General features: G+C 41.3%; 1 protein-coding gene across 5 annotated transcripts in view; it reads right to left on the minus strand.

The window, feature by feature from the left end:
- LOC108747503 (amyloid beta A4 precursor protein-binding family B member 1-interacting protein-like) overlaps positions 1 to 17,420 on the minus strand; it is a 128,631-nt gene that overhangs the window by 54,058 nt on the left and 57,153 nt on the right. The window contains exon 1 of one of the 5 annotated variants that reach the window (XM_018485026.1): positions 16,427 to 16,756. The exons of 3 other annotated variants lie outside the window; for them this stretch is intronic. In XM_018485026.1, the coding sequence (XP_018340528.1) occupies positions 16,427 to 16,606 (180 nt within the window). In that variant the 5' untranslated portion in view covers positions 16,607 to 16,756. Of the gene's footprint in view, positions 1 to 3,704; positions 4,239 to 16,426; positions 16,757 to 17,420 lie in introns of those variants that run through there. One more of the 5 variants, XM_018485027.1, reaches the window with a different exon arrangement.

The following is a 17,420-nucleotide window of genomic DNA, read 5'->3' on the forward strand; positions in this document are numbered from 1 at the left end:
AAAATACAATCAATAAAAAACACAAAATACAAAATAAGGACCATTTTACAGTCAACTCACTATTATTCCCAAATCGCAGGCACGTCGCAAAGTGCGCGATTTGCCGTTCATATTTCTTCGAAAGCGCACAATATATTCTTTTTTGCTTAAAATTCGACTACGGTGGCCACCGATCATGCGTGACGACTCGTTGCCCTCGAAAGGCAAGGGCCATTCGACAGTGGAATTGTAACAAGCACGAAAAAGTCACGAACAATAACTTCGGTTCGACACCTGAACTGCACACGCGCCTGATGGTGCATCTTTCTTCCCGCTGTCGCTATGGATTATGATAATGCTCGTTTACTCACTGGCAACATGGTAGGGTCGATGAACAGATTCGGCGACCAGAGGAGAGTCACGGGTGGCGAATTTCCCGACGCGAGAGACGGTCGAAAAACAGGGGTGGTGGCACTCGGATGAGTCATACTTCATCCCCGACGTGGCCATGGCCACGGTGGGGTGGAATGGTGACTGGTCGCCTATCATCCCCCCGTTTTCTGCCTGTGGACGAGCTCCGAGCAACAGACACCCTCGCTCTATTCTCTTCTCTCTTCCTCTATCCCTCTTTTCGACTCTCTATCGATTCTATCTTGATTTCGTTCTCTTCCCCCCCCCCCTCTCTCTCCCTCTCTCTCTCTCCATCTTTCGATTGAAATTATATTTCAATTTCCGCACAGCCCCATTATTTCAGAACGCACTGCTATTTGGCGACCGGATCAAACGTGAGTTTCGTCGTTCTGTACAACGGAATACGCAAACTATAGTTAATGTAAATTTCTAAGGGATAAACTTGACAAATTTTATCAAGTTCGCTCATTGTTGAAATAAACTTAGATTAGCAGGAGGAAACTCAGATATGCAAGTTTTTCATACTTTGAGTATGTTTAAACTTTCGGATTGATTTCCTTACCTCCAAAAATTTGACGAATTAGATCGTTTCTTTTCTTTTTAAATATTCGCTTTTCGGAAAGATATTTGTGTTATTTGATTAATAAGAAATTAGTTTTATCATCATACGGAACGCTAGTATCCGTAATCACTTGCATTGTACGTAATAAATATTTCTTAACACACCGTCATCGAATTTTGCGCGATGCACGCGCCTGATAAATCTAATCTTTCGTAATAAACTTTTGAGGGAGCAATTTGCGATGCATATCGCACACGAAGCGTTAAAACGGTAATATCGTACCGCCCATTATTCCCGACTTTTGTCAGCAAATACTCGTGACTATTTAGTCTACCGTGGTTATCTGTCGCTGCCTACGCTACCGCCTGTCTCCTGCGTCTTCCCCCGACTCACTTCCGGCCGATACGATCGCCCAATGAGATAACGGGAAGTGAATTGACGAGAGATACCGGCGCGCACGTAGCGGAAGACAAGGTGGAAAACCTCGTCGAGTATTCCACTCGGGAGACGTACATATACCTGTTTAATCCTACCGAGACGAGGGATCGATGTTTCGGTTTTGACTAACAAATTTCGAGCGCTGTTGCTATAACTGATCCTCCTCCTTTTCCACTTCTTTCTCCTTCCGAGGGCGCAGCTGGCGCTGAATCATCGTGGCCCCTCGAAAGTACCTCGGCGTTGCCAAGGTTTCCGAAGTGGCTTCGAGTAACTTATCACCTGCTCTTATCAAGATGGTAGAAGAAAGGTAGAAGGAAGGAGAGAACAGGCGGTTACCAGATCGTCACCAGAAAATTCGGACTTCCACGAACGTCATTCGCGCGATCTCGATAAATCGGTAGACGTATCGACCGGCCAGCTTATCCTTCTTCCCTTAATTTCCGGCCGAGTCGGCATGTTGCCAGGGTCCGAAGAATTGCCCTAGACCGAGTGCCATTATCGCAACCCCTTTCAATTGTGGATTCTTTAAAGAGGACAAGTTCGATTTTCTTTGAGAGAAAGTTTAAAGAGAAGTTCGTCCGTCGTGACTTTTTTTCAATTTTTTTTAAGTGAAAATCGCGCAAATAAAAAAATGCTCACCGACTTAAATCGTTAATATTAATCAAGTCGTAATTCAGTTAAAACCTCAAGTTATGTAATATCTTATGGATAAATCAATATCATTTCTAAGCAGTTATAAATATCATGACGTTGATATATAGAAAGGATGATACGTGACCCGCCCAACAACCCTCGATTTTTCCGCATAATTTTATGACTTATCGCCTCGGGCGGCTTTTTGTCCCTGCTAAATGTTTGTGCGTAGCGCACGCTGGTCCGCATGTAATTTTGCTCCAAGCGAACAGAGTAACTCCGCCAGTGGTTAGTAATTCAAACGGTCATTTCGGAGGCAACAATGGATGTAACAGTAGATTCGACGTAATTTTATACTCGAGCCCATTTTCTCGGTAGTCGGTTAAGCCCAATTCACACAACATTATGTTCGCCAATGACGTGTTAGACGAAGTATCCATATGTGAAGTAGAAGCCCCATCCGTTTGTATTATTATAGAAAAATATATTTGGTTTATCAGCGCAGTGTAAGTCAAAATAGTTGCTAAAAAGGATATCGTGAATTACTTCCAGTTACAGTTTCAGATTGTAGAGTTTGATATTTTCAAACGAATTTGATTTATGAACATGTAGCGTTTTCAAATAAAGATTTTCACTGCCAGTACAAAAAAAAAATATATATATATATACTTATAATATTAAAATTATATTATGATGTTATTAATAAAATAAAAAGTAATATCAAGATATTGCTGAAAAGTTGTTGGGTAACACAATCTTTAGACCCCATGCAGATTCGAACTTGTTCGAAACGAATGACAGGGGTTGGGAAAAAAAGGCGACACGTAACTGAATACCCTAACGGTCAGCATTCGCTCCAGCAATTACCTGAGGAAAATTCGATGCTCTCTCTCTCTCTCGAACCGGGGACGATACAATTCGAGGCGCTGCAATAGACAGCGAAAGAGGGAAAGGAGGGAGCTCAGCAGAGCAATCTCGCGGGAAAACTCGAACGCAAAAAACCGCGAACGCAATAATTGTGCGCGTAATCGAAAAGACGCGGATAGGATTGTGAAATCACCACGGACTCACGAACTATCGATATTTGCGGACGTCGAACGCGATATTCGCATTAAATCGACCCGTCACCAACGATTATTGCGACCATGGCGAGCGGTCGATAACGGCGTTATTATTAACATTCATGGACGCGTTGGGAGAGATACGACATTACGACGAAGATCACGATGCTCGCTCGTGTACAACCGTTATTAAAGGAGAGTGCATCCCGAATGAGGGAGACCTCGTACTCTCCAAATCGGGATATGCAAATTTCCACCTTGACCGATGCTACGCCAGACAAGGAGAAGTGGCGATATTCGGCGATGCATCTTTAACCAATTTGCAAAATCTATAAATACTAATTTTACCCCGTCTCGATTGCTGCTTTAATCATGCGATACATTTACGTTTCAATAAGTGCGCATATGTAATGCGATATAATTGAAGCATACATCGGGTCTCATTATAAACAGCCCGATAAATATGCATATTGACGCCGTTGCCTCTATGCGAAAAAAACAAAGTGTTCGTGATGATTTATCTTAAGATTAAAACAGCGCTTACTTTTCGCAAGAACACGATCGAATTAATTCATCAATCAATCGCAAATAGAATAACCGTAGCGCGAAATCTCACGTACCATTCCCTCGTCTATCGACGTGTCTTCCTCGAAGCAATACTCATCGTCGTCTTCCGGTGTCAAGGCGTTAGGAGCTTCCTGCGGCTCCTCCTTGACATCCTGTCTCCTCATCCAATCCATGACGAGATTTCCTCGCTCTCTTGGAATCCCTGGAATCGAAGACGTCGAGTCTGTCTAGCTTTTGATTCGGTCCTCAGAATCACGTGTCTCGAATCATCGCTCTCGCAACGCGTCTGTCACTTTCGATTCGTCGCGGGAAGAGAGGAAAACGAAGGATACGGTTTCAGCACGTAAAGCACGAGTCGGTCTCTTATCGTTCATCACGCTCCGATTACGCGGAAGTTACGCCAACGGCTGCGCGGTTGACATTTGCGAAATGTCAGGATCCCTCCTGTCGTCCGGCTGAGTATCCTGCTAACGAGAAGGACACGCTTCTCGAGATTACAGCCGAAGGAGAGACGCGATCGATAGTGCACTTCTCTCGGCCTCGCGCGGTTCGCACGTGCTCCGCACGCAGTGTTGCTCGCCACACGGGAGGAAACGCAGAAAAATGACCGATACAACGCCGATCGCCGGCACTTCGGGTTTTACACTCACGTGTCTCTACGATGCTATCCCAAACTCGTCTTAGCTATCTCAACGACTGCGAGCTCGTGATAGATTCGAGCATCGTGCGAACCTGGATTGAAGAGGATCCTTGACCGCCCTCCGAGAACCCTTCCGCCTAAAGATTCCACATCGACAGCGAATTCGATACTTGTCAATGTCAGCTCGTAAACTTCAGCAATCCGACATTACCAGAGCTGAATGCGTTACTCGGGAAGGCACAATCGATTTGCGACTCTCCTAATTGCAAATTTACATCGGCGGAAGTGTCGGCGTGCTCGTTGTTTCTAATTACGATTCACTGTAGGACGAGTTCGTTGTTGCCTACGTCGAGGATCTTCGAAAGTCCAGCTGAAGCTTAACATCGCAGGGATGATGGTCGATGGGTGCGCGCAATCTCGTCCAGCGGGAGGATAAACGAAGGAGCGAAGGAAACGGCGTCGTTAAAACTGCACAGCGGCGACGTTGTTGCACGTCGCGCAATATAGTTGTATATTATATATGTATATAGGCAGGCACACGTACACACGCGCGGGAAAGAATCGCGAGATTATGCGAGAGACGCGCGCGCAGTCTCGCATGTGCACACGAGCGAGCCGCGGCCGCGGTGCAGCTGCAACTGTGTGTGCAAGCTGGGAATGCTGGAGGTGGTATGGAGGCGGCTCGGTGGGCGCACTCGCTGCCTGGTCTCTCTGTTCTCTTTCCTTGTCTCTCTTGTTCCATTTCGTTCCCTTTCTCTCTCTCTCTCTCTCTCTCTCTCGCCCTCCCTCTGTCTGTTCTGTCCTGTTCACTCTGCTCCCATCCCTCGTCTGTTCCCCTCCCGAATAGTCCCCTTTCTTCTTTCTCCCTCTAACTCACCTCATCTGTCTGCCCTGGCTTCTCTATCCACCTCTCTCTCTGTCTCTCTCTTTCTCTCTCTTTCTGCCTTCTCAAAACTCCCGCTGGGTCTCTCCTCCTCTTCCTGAAGGAAGCCTAACTCTGTCGCTGTCACTCCAGAGAGACAGACTTCTCACTTCCCCTTTTGCTCTCTTTCCCCTTCTTATTCCCGAAATGTCACGATTGTATTTTTAATCTTGGAAGATTAAGTTTCCTCCATCTTGAAACGGCACCATCTCGTTACTTCTTTTTTTCCCCTAATTCCTCTTGACGAGCTTCCCGTTTCTATATTTGTTTTTTTTTTCTTTTTCGAAATGCATCTTTTTCGTAATTTGTGAAACTTCGTTTTCCACTGACTTTTCGATCTATCTAAGTTTCCTTCACCTATCTGACTTGTGTCACCGAAATCCAATCGTCCAGTCATAATCAGAATTGCTTATTTCTCTCTCTCTCTCTCTCTCTCTCTCTCTCTCTCACACACACACACACACACACACACACACACACACATTTCGTGATTTTGATCTTCTCTCTCTTCACGTCCACGGCGACTTTCTCTTTTCTTCTCGTTAAACATTCGTATTATCTTATTCCTTCTCATTCCAACTTGCATTCCAACGTTTCTCCTCCTTCAGCTCCTCCTTCTGGAGCTGCCTTCTCGTTCTACGCCTCTTTGTTCTTCCTGTCTCTCTTTGTGAAGTTATAGTCGGAAAGCAATGAGCAGTAGATAGAGTTAAACAGAAGAGAGAAGAGAACGCAGAGGAAGAGTAAGAAAAAGAGAGTGTCTCAATGAGGGGGTGATGGTCGAAGGTTCGTCGCGATTCTTCATCTTTCTTTATACAACCAGCATCCCCTATAGAAACCTCTCTCTCTTTTGATGCCTCACCATGGTGCTTCCCCCCTCTATGAGTCTCATGATCCCTTCTCTTCCGCACGTCGCTGCCATGGGTTCAGGGACGATCCCTCTTCAGTGAAAACCCAGGCGTTATCCTGGGAGATCCCACAAACGGTGGCTTTGTTTTTATAGATTCACCCAGATTCACTTGGGATATACCTACTAACTCGTTGACTCGTTCATTTTAATCTTCTAATCTAAATGTATATACAGGGGTCTGGATAAGTAAATAATTGAGTACGTTTCTTGAGATATTTCGAGGATGCTGCAAATGTTGTTATTTCGCAAAATAAATTCGATAAAGCAATAGAGATTTTAATTGTATCATTTAATTAAAACGGACATATTTTTTTTTTCTTTTTTCTGATGCTGTACAATATTTAGTACCTCATTATTTTTTGGATAGACAAATTTGATAAAGAAAAACTCTAACGAAAGTATTAATAAAAAAAACAAACTTACAATTTTAATTTAACAGTTAAACAACAAGTTTTGTATTTATTTAAAAATCACGCATCATTCTAAAATGATATTAGATAATCAGTCTTTTGGATGTACACTACCGAGACAGGCAGTAATTAATTATACCGAAGTGTATGCATAGCTCCATCATCACGATAGATCGAGAAATTCTCTCGCAGAATACTGTACGGTGTAGGTACCATCTCGATCTCGTTCTTGTACACATGGTACGTCGCCATCAGAGAACTAAATGCATGCGAATATGTGCCTATATCGTAAAATCGATAATCGACGACGCCTCTTGGGCACAGAAAACATTGCGTAAGCGACGTTTCGGCGATCATGCGTATTGTTACACTATAATGAAGCGCGGTACACCCTTGTATTTCCTGAGCGAAAAGAAGTACGGATAAACGTTAACTTCAGCCTGCTCCAAACCTACTTATCTTTGAGGAATCCCGATAGGACCATAAACAGACGAGAAGTTTCGTCTCAATTCTCACGAGATTACAACCTTCAAATCTTGTTCGAAAATTTTATCAATTTTTGATAAAATTTTCGGACAAGATCACGACACGGTCTTTCAAGGGATCTGCGACTCGAGTCTCGTTACAGAAATCCACTCCTGAAGAGGAGAGGACCAACGGGTCTCGGCAAGCACGAGAGAACGCTAACCTAGGGTACAAGGCATGGGAGAGAAAGATGGTGTGTGAGAAAGGAAGAGAGAACGAATGAGTGTCCCTGAGAAGGATAAACGTGTCGCATGAAACGAAGAGAGATGGCTTGCAGTAACGTATCAAGCCATTTGCGGAATGCATTCTTAGGAATGATTAGACATAATACTCCATTAGCCATCTGTGGCTACCGATAGACCTTTGTATTTCTTATTTTCAAACTGTCTCTATACATACTAAGAATATTTGCTTCTTTCTTTTTCCCTTGAAAATTTAATAAATGGCTAATAATTTAATAATTACGTATATAATTGCATATAATTTATAATCGATATGTAATAAAATTATTTCATAAGTTTTAATCGCGTGTGAAGTTTTTACACAAATTCCACACAATTGTTCGAAAGCATAGAATAGATTTTTTTCTAATCATACTATCATTCGATGACAGAGCAGAATGAAACCTGAAATTGTTCTCCCTCGAAATTGATCATTAATTCTTGAGTTTCATTGCGGTGATTGTTACGTCACTGCATCCGATACAAGGCAGAAAGAGAAGGAACGACAAAAGGAGACCGACGAAGAGAGGAGAGAGAGAGAGAGAGAGAGAGAGAGAGAGAGAGAGAGAGAGAGAGAGAGAGAGAAAAAAAAGAGAAAGGAAAAGAGAAAAGAGCGAGAGAAAGGTAGAAGAAAAGAGGAGATGGGGTGAGACGGGAAGGGTGAGAGACGTGATGCTGGAACGTGTGTTAGTCACGGGTTGCCCATAGCAACCCACGCGGCAAATGCACACGTTATAGGCGCCTCGTATAGGCCACAATGTATAAGGTGTCTCAGAAGTTAGTTTCTTCCAAACGGTAAATAATCGAACAAGTTATTCGAAAAGTATGTCGATATAGCCGATATTTCTCTTCATCAAACGTGATTGAGAAGAACATTTTTTGTCAATCGGCAAAAAGATGAAGGTTTATAATGAAGAAAGTCAGGGACAGGTTCACGATCTCTATCGCACCCTATATACACGTTTGCGTACTACGCATCTACTACGTGCGTACGTTGCGAGTGCGCGTGCGGGACGCATTCGCATGTTAGGCACGCTTGTGTTGCCAAAGTTAATTGATTTCGTCTCCGCCGGCCGGCACGATGTTACCACTCGATCTGACCACGCAACGAAACCGCATTATCGGTCGCAGATGTCCGCGAAACATATCTGTGGATTATTATCTGAGGCGGGGAGGGGGTGAGAACCCGGCGTATCTTGTGCTTGTGTGATTATCCGTTCTTCGGATCTAGGGTAAAATATTTGTCGGATATCTCCGAAATTTGAACCGGTGGATAGTCACTAATTACTCAGGTGGCATTGGCACTGATCGTCAGTGAAGTTTAACTAAAAAAGGAAAAATGTTGGAGCATTGTATAACTAAAATACTGATATTTGTTCATTTCAATTTTCCAATACTATATTCATTGAACCTATCCACTAAAACAAGGTTAGTTGAATCACATAATAAAGATCAGCTAGGTTAGAGATCTCACATTTAGAGAGTGGATATTTAATTAGAGAAGCAATTTATTGCCGAAATATCTCTCTTGATGTGTTCAAGTCAAAATCATACTTTTTAGCTACATTCTCTTCTAAAAGTAGGTTTCTAAAGAATGTTAAGTTCTCCAGGAATTTACAAAATTCCGGAACAATGCTGCACGTTCAACAGTGCGTGAATATTTCACACTGAACTCCAGTGTGACTTTATGTAATGACGAAAAATAACACAATTGCAATTTCACTCGATATTAATACGTACGAGTGACTGTGAGATGCGATGAAAATTTTATGCCAGTATCCTCCGCTACTCGTACAAGTAATTCATTTAATGATTACGCGTTTGGGTAAGGAAGAAATAAGTACAAACAGCATGATATATTTCCCATCTTCAGCGTTTTCATTGCGTTTTTTTCTTAATGATCAGGTATTCCACAGAAATGTGCGATTGACTTTCAATTGATTTTTCTACAGCAAATCGATCGACTAATGGCTAACATTATAAGCGAACGCAACATGGAGTTCAGGGTGACTGAAGTATAGTGAACATATCAATGTACGTATTATGTTAAGCAGGCTTGGGTAACGCGACTTTTTTTTCCTTATTCCTTTTGCAAGCGAATCCCTTGCGTAATATAACTCGCTCGGCGAGCCGATCGCGATCGTTGGACAAAGGTTGATATGGTCGCAAGAAGCAATAAAATGGCCGATTAACTTTCATGACGCTGTACGTTCGATCTTTTATATTACATATATTGTCACGATATATTTCGGGGATATCTTCATTTTTTTACGAAAAAAAAAAAAAACATTTTTCTTCTCGTATGCGCTTTACTTATTTAATTAATTTTTGGAGCAAAACAACTATTATTATCTCAATAATTTTTAAATTTTCATTTTCTTTCTATTTTCAGTTGTACGATTGTTAAAAATCTTATTGACGATAACTCTTACTGACGGTAACATTTCGTTCAGCTATTAATATCCAGAAAGTTTGATACACTCTTTAGAATAAGAAAGGCGAAGGCGAATGCCGGAAGTCGAAGACAATCCCATCACTTGAGGTGTGGGAGAGTCGTATGTATAACTATGAATTCAACAGAAAATTTCTGAAGTCATAAATTAGGTACAGCGACCACGTTTCGGCTCAATGTCTTTACATTGAAATTTCAGGGAAGGAAGTTTATGTCACATATAAAACTCCCTTTTCACTCGTACAAATAACAGAGAGCCGGAAAAGATAGTAGTCTAGCTGTCATTAAACGCGGCGCGCAGCGAATTGTCGATCGATCAAGTTCGAATCGAAGATATGCATTGTAAGTGTTTCGAAATTCTGTAAACTTCGAAAGAAAGAAAGACGGGGATCGCGCGGATGGGTCCTCCCCCCTTCACAGACATATTGTTCCCATTCGCACCTATCTGGAGCCTTGGGCGACGAATCGTCTCGTTAGCTCCCACGCTTGCGAAAGAATTCGAGACTTTCGTGTACCGGGCCTCTTCCCCCCCCTCCCCCATTCTTATCCCACGATGCTGCATCCGTATTTACATGCGATGTTAAAACGTGTAGTGTTATGTAGATGCTGTTGTTTGGGAAATGTAAGAGGTCGACGGTATCTCGAGTATGCTCGCTCGCACGTGCTTTTGTATTACGCGTGCTCCATTTTTTTTATCATACACGCATTTCGTTAAAATACGAATAAATATATCAAAATATTATCGTTTTTACAGCTTCAGAATGGCTTCGAAAATTAATCGATCTGTAATCTTAGATTATTTAAATATTGATTATTGTTTAGTATTTTAAGATAAAAAAATTGTAAGAATCCTGCAAATAATCATGAACATCGTGCAATGGGCGAATCGTAAAATTAAAATAAATTATGACATCAACGACAGTTAATGCGCGATTAACTCTGATCGCAACTGAATTCGTGATCTAGAAAGAGCGAATTAGCTAATCAAAGCTGTCGGCGCAATCAGAAACAAGAGACATACATTGTACTATGTGTTTATGTTACTCGGAATCTACAATTAATCAGGCCGTTTCCATAAGAAGCTTATGCAATTCGTTGCACCATCGACGATTATTCCGTTGTATCGTACGTTCAATAACGCGCGAAAGCGTCTCATATCCCGTATTCTTCAAGCGAGAAACGTGCCTTATTTCGTCAGTATGATGACTCCGCACCCGTTTTCTCGTCTGGGTCCTTCGCGATAAAATCACCAACTCATTCGTACGTCACGTTGATGCAAATTTTCCGCGCGTTCCTCACTTGAAGAATGAGAGATTTCGCCTGTAATTTTTAATCCTGTTATTTTACCAATAAAATTCATAAAATTATCTCATTGCAATTAGCAGATTTTTATTATTTTGCTACTATTTTTTTTTTATTATCTTAAATTTCTTTCGGGTTTCAACGCTTCCTGAGTATTTCTTTCTGCTTAAAAAGAAGCACTTTTTAAATTTATTTCTGCTTTTCTTAAGCGTCTTCTGGAGGCGTGTCGAAACGTAAATAAGGATTGCAATAAATTACCCTTTTCGCAATGCTTCGTACGGAGCAAAATTGGTTCAAAAGAGCGCTTATCTCGGCGCATTGGCCGACTAGCAATTTCATTTCTGCCGGTCGACGATTTGTTTTAATCAGGCTGTTATATCCCCTTTCGTCCCATGCCCCCGTTGTTCTGTCGTTCACACCGGTTTGCGCCGCCTTCAATTTGCGGCGCCGTCTCTCTGTGGAATGTCTTCTAATAATCGCTAATTAGAGTTAATAGCGTACACGCCAGCCGCCCGTCACGTCGTACCGTGTCGCCAAGAATAATTCGTGATCGTCTAGTTTCCAGAAAAATCGATAGCAACTTAATAACGATAATAATAAAAGAGATAAATAGAGAGAGAGAGAGAAAGAGAGAGAGAGAGAGACTGGAAATATGGCAAAATTACGATTAAATAATAATATAAAAATAATAAGAGACTATACAGCGATAACATTTATAACTTTATCGCGTAAATGTTTAAGTCTACAAGTGTAATTTGTATGTAGTAATTAGAAAGATAGAACAAAAAAAACTCGCTGTGCGTAGTGAAATGTATGTTTATAGATAGGTGCATTTTATTAAATTCTTTATTAAACATTAATAACGGCAGATAATAAGAGTGTAGAATTTATCCATTATCAAGTTATCTATTTGGTTTTACTTCGAAAAACGCGCGATTTTTCAGTCGTCTCAACTGCATATTTTGCATCTATAAATCGATATGCAACTCGTTACAAGTGTGAATGAATTACTCTTTTCGTTCTGTACTGTGGTGCGGTACATGATATCCTGATGGTTATTTGGCTGATTAGCTGGAAAGCGGAAATTATTGGGTAAAATTATCAAATTAATTGCAATGAAAACGAACGAAAGTAAATCGAACCGTCGGTCGGGATGTAAATTACATCTGACGATCGCTCTCGGATTAATAATATAGTAACAACGTTTTTGTTGTGAAACATACCGCCGTCGGGTATAATTATAACAAAATTAGCATACTAGATGCAGAACTAATTGCGCAATTCGGAGGAAATGTCTCGTATGAGTGCAGTATGATTTTAATCGGAAACAGCTCCAACAACCGGAAGGTGAAAAAAAGCTCATTAAAAACGAATTGCATAACGTTACGAACAGTATACAGGATGCTTTTTACAATTTATTTTTATTGTATATATAATTTTCATAGGATACACTTAAAAATGATATTTCTTCAATTTTCTTTTTGGATTATTATTTTCGTTATCTCGATTTTCAATAAGAATCAAAGGATTTCTAATCATATATATTTCAAGAAGACTTTTGATTATAAAATTTCGTTTAACCCTTTACTGACAATGCGAAGCTTTTTAAGGCACAATCGATTTTTTTATAAATTTTAAGGAATTGAATAACGAGATTCTCAGTATCTTTTAATTCCAACAATAAGGAAGAGGTAGTTCAATCTAAGAAACAAGAATTCAGAATTGCCACAGAAAAGGTATTTGAAAATTCCCTGACTTTGCCAGATATTCCAGATGGAATGGAAGATAAAATATGTAAATTTTAACATTTAAACACACTCACGGATTCTAGGAAAGCTAGTCTATATTAATATACAATAAAGGAGCACACAATTAAAGATGTTTTTTTAGAGATAAATAATATATTTCGAATTAATACGTTAACATATAATATCGTATATGTTTCGGTCAAGATTTGAGACCATCGTCCGTACAGCATTTTACCACAGTTGGTGCTACAATTAGATTAACAGTGTCTTCTACGTATATCATTGCTTCCATTGCTTACAATCTTGTTCATTGCAAATTGATATTTGGTTCTCATATAATAATTTCGTCTTGGAATATAATTGTTCAAGTATAATATTAGTAGAATGTTGTCTGGCCAATACAGGAGGAGTGCAGAAATTTTGAACATACTTGACTATAAAGTCAAGATATAATGTTTAAAAAATTACAACAATTATTTGGAAATAGGAGCAGTTTCAGGGAATTGCGAGCAAATTTCAGACTTTTTTACATTTTCCCTTGACTTTTCCCGGTTTTCTCGGTTCTCCAGGTCCGTGGCAACCCTGAGAATTGTGACGAGCCTGGTAAACGATGCAAAAGCAATTTTACCATTTTTTTCCTTGATCGTGATAAAGTAGCGTGTTCGTATCTGAAATAAACTTTAACTAACGCTTCGTACGCAGCTTGCTGAGTCCTAACAGGGGCCTAAGGGCCATTGACTGGGGCGGGGAGGGGGGGGGGGGAGCACCTAAATCGCCGCTGCGGCACGATACGAAGGAATGCGCCGGAATATCTCGCGATGTAAAGAGATGAAGGGAATAACGGAGGAGGATCCCGCGGCGACGCGGGAGGACGAAAAAGATGAGAGAGAAAGAGCAGAAGGAGGAATGGTTTGGAGAAAAAAGAAAGACACGCGAACAAAGGGCGGCGGAGGTACACAAATTGCAGTGGCGAAAAAAGCGCACACGCGTTCCCTCTGCAGTTCTCTCCAATTCCGTTTCTCTCCTTATCCCGTCTCTTCCCTCGGAATCCCGAGGCGAAGCTATTGTCTTTATGCGAATATTTTTAGAAATTTTCCGATTCGTCCAAAGGCTCGGTTTCACCGATTACAACTTCGCAGGCGACCTGGTTTCGCGGCAAGTGGACGTAAATCGCGCTATTTTACGATATTTCTCTCTGAGAAAGCCAAAATTATACTTGACAAAAAGTAATTGGCAGCTGTTTGTCGATTTTTTTTTTTATTGTAATCAGAAATACTGGTATTGACGTGAATTGCACAGTTTAGAGTCGAGTGCGACGACCGTGCTGAATTTAATAAAAATAGAACATAGCGAAGAAAATATCGATAAAATAAAATAAAAAAAAAATTATGTAGTAAAATACTTCTTCTTGACTCTGAATTTATGGGGATAAATGTAGAGACTGCCGTATCTTCCGATGATAAAATTAGAACTCGAATCACTTGTACATATAAATAATTGGCGAAAAACAGTAGTTGCACTTGTCAGACATTACCACGTTGCGTGCGGCATTGCCGTATCGTGATTAAATCTAAACAAGCAAATTAATATCCACTAATGTTTTTTTCACGTAATGTCAGGATCAAATAGATCCTGTACATTCTGAATACCGCTTACCTGCCGACTTTGACCAATTTTGCCGACTTTGAACCCTGCCAAATTCCTGTGGCACTCCACGACATCCTCGATCGCGGACGAAATTTTTTCCCTCCACAAGGAAGGCGCGCTCGGTCTGGCGGCAAACGGTGCGACGAATATATTTTCGCGTTATTCAAAAATCCCATGCAAAAAGGCACCCCGTACTCGTTCTCTATATTTATGTGCATATTCATGAACTCATTCTCGCCGGTTATGCATTAAAATTCTCTCTACTTGTGGAAAAAAAAAAAATCCGTCCACGGATAACGGTCAATCAGCGGCTGGTAAAGAGGTTGCACAGCTAATAGAAGTGTACGATATCGAATTACCGGGTTTACTTATAATATCGATCGCAATTAATTTTTCTGTAGATATTACGGTCTGCTTTATTATACTCTTTAATCGTATTAATGGGATCAGCTTCGGTTAAATGAACTTTTACAAACTCTCCTCGCAATATCCTAATCTACTTTTGATCTCGAGAATAAAATTTTACATTCAGATTTCAAAGACAAACGAATATTTGCGGAAGAGAAATTTCCAAAATTAAGATGTCTCTCGCTATGTTAATTTTCTTACAGTCTCACAAGTAAACATTACACCTCGTTCTCTCGCGTTCAGTGTTTAAAGAATCGACCCAGTCCTCCTCGAAAATTGGCACGCACCTTCTTCCGACAAGCGAATAATTTCGAAGAAACGAATCCCCGGTGGGACAGCCCTTGGACAGAATCCGCCGGAAAAAGAGACCGGATCCGACAAAAGGATTTCTAATGGACGCTGGGCATCCCATGGAACACCTTATAAGGCAAACCTCGAGAGTCGGTCTCTGCCTTTCGGTTCAGGCAGGCACCACGAGAGAGAATCCGAGGTGGCGGCGCCGAGGCGCCTCACCGTTGCCGGATTTAGACCGAAAAAGGAGTAAAGCGATACTTTCGGGAAGAACGAAAAGAACGGGAGAGAACGTGAGATCGTCACGGGGCAGATCGAACGTATCGATACACCAGAACGAGCGCATCGGTCTCCGTTCATTTAAATTCAAAATAAGTGAATTTTTATCAGATCTTGCAAATAATCGACTACGAAAAACGGTCGAATATCCGATTGCAGTTCTTATCTCCACGGCAAGAAACGAGCATTAAATCTTATCTTGTCGGTCACGCTATTGTTACGAGGTTTACTATCGGAAAAAAAAAACAACAAAAAACAAAAAAAGAATGCGGAATCGCTAATTAATCAGCTAAGATGCACCCCTGACGTACGACAATGCGTCCGAGTTAAAGTTATGTAGCATCGTAAATTATACGGACAAATGCATGCATACGAATACGGCGCGACGCCGTAGCCGGCATACATATGCAAACTGCATGACGCATTCGTATTCATGTATGTAGATTCGAGACGGTCCGAATCCTTTGAGGATCAATCGGTTGGCTGGTCTACGCGTCGCGATGTTCTTAACTCGACGAGTAACAAGCCGAACATGCATTTATATGTTATCGATTCTCGTGTTTATTCGGTGTGTAAATATTAAATGCATTTAATGCAACGATTCGTATCGTGCATCATATGAAGCAAATATAAAAGAAGAAAATAGCCACCGTGCGGTTATAAATTTGGAAAAGTCTTTCACGTTTAGCATTTAAATTCTAATGCGTTAAATGAAAGAAATTCGAGAACAAATTATTTCGTTTCTCCACAAACTAATTTCCATCTCATTTTGTAACGTAACATTTGTTAAGTGTTCTTTACACAGTGATCATCAAATACAACTGTCTGTAAAATATAACTGTTTCCAAAGAAATTTTCAAACAAGGCACGATCGCAGAATTTTCTGTGTAACTAGATCATTTTATTTTGACGATAAGTTCCACGATATGACGGATATTTTCCCGAAGAATTTTCATATAACGGACGGTCCCAATATTCTTATTTTATCCGTTCCTTCGGTATTTTATCTATTCCTAACCTTACCGTATGCAGTAGGTCCTTGATCAGTAAGGGTCGAGCGGTCCTCGTTGACTTCGTCCTTCGCACAGATGCCATACTGACGTCCCTCGGCCCCGATACTATTCTCGGCATGGTGTTTGATCTAACCAACCGATACTCGTCTCCCGAGTACCCGCTCCTCTTCCTAAATGTGCCACACAACATATTCGTAAGGTCGCGTCGCTCCGATTAAGTTACCGAAAGTACCTCGTTAGATCTCGACCGACGTCATTCAAACGAGACGAAATGTGTTGAAACTATCACACGAGTCCTAGACCGAGATCTCTCGATCGTGAAAATTGCAAACACTTGCGCCTTAAATATAATCAACCATTTGCGAATATATTATTTCTCAAATCACTTCGGATATTCTCCAAGGTTATCGAGAACCGTAAAGCTCAAGATCCTCCAATGATTCCTTGTATCGGCAAAGCAATTGTTAATCGATCCCGATCGACCGCGAGACTCACGTCAACCATAAGATAAGCGGATACTTTATTTTTCGAGCACTCGCGAATATCTGTCTCGATGATTTTCTGCTGTTGACATAGCGGTGAGTAATCAGGTGAAAAACTTCCAGCAAGTTAAATCGATGTTTCCTCGCCACGGAGATTGCTTGTGGAAAACATTTTTCTATTAAAGTTATAAAAACAACCGGAGTTCACGAGCACAATCCGTTCGATCAGGAAAAACGTCCTTCGGGCACGTTCACGTGAGTCTCTTCGAGCGTAGATTACCCGATGTTTTTTCTTGGCGGAGTTCGATGCCGTCTGCAGATTCCTGCATCTATTTAACCCTTCCGGCCCCGACCCGCACCTTCTGCGAACCTGGTTAATCGACTGGTCTCCCTCGCCTCGATTGTCCGTTCTGTTTCTTTCGCCTTTGACCGCCCCAGCTTTCGGTGTCTCCCTTCGGATCTCTCTTTTCCGACTTGCAACCACCGATGTTATTAATTAACCGTGCAACGCACCAGTGAACT

Source organism: Trachymyrmex septentrionalis, unplaced genomic scaffold (assembly GCF_001594115.1).
Source record: "Trachymyrmex septentrionalis isolate Tsep2-gDNA-1 unplaced genomic scaffold, Tsep1.0 scaffold2, whole genome shotgun sequence".
Classification (NCBI taxonomy): domain Eukaryota; kingdom Metazoa; phylum Arthropoda; class Insecta; order Hymenoptera; family Formicidae; genus Trachymyrmex; species Trachymyrmex septentrionalis.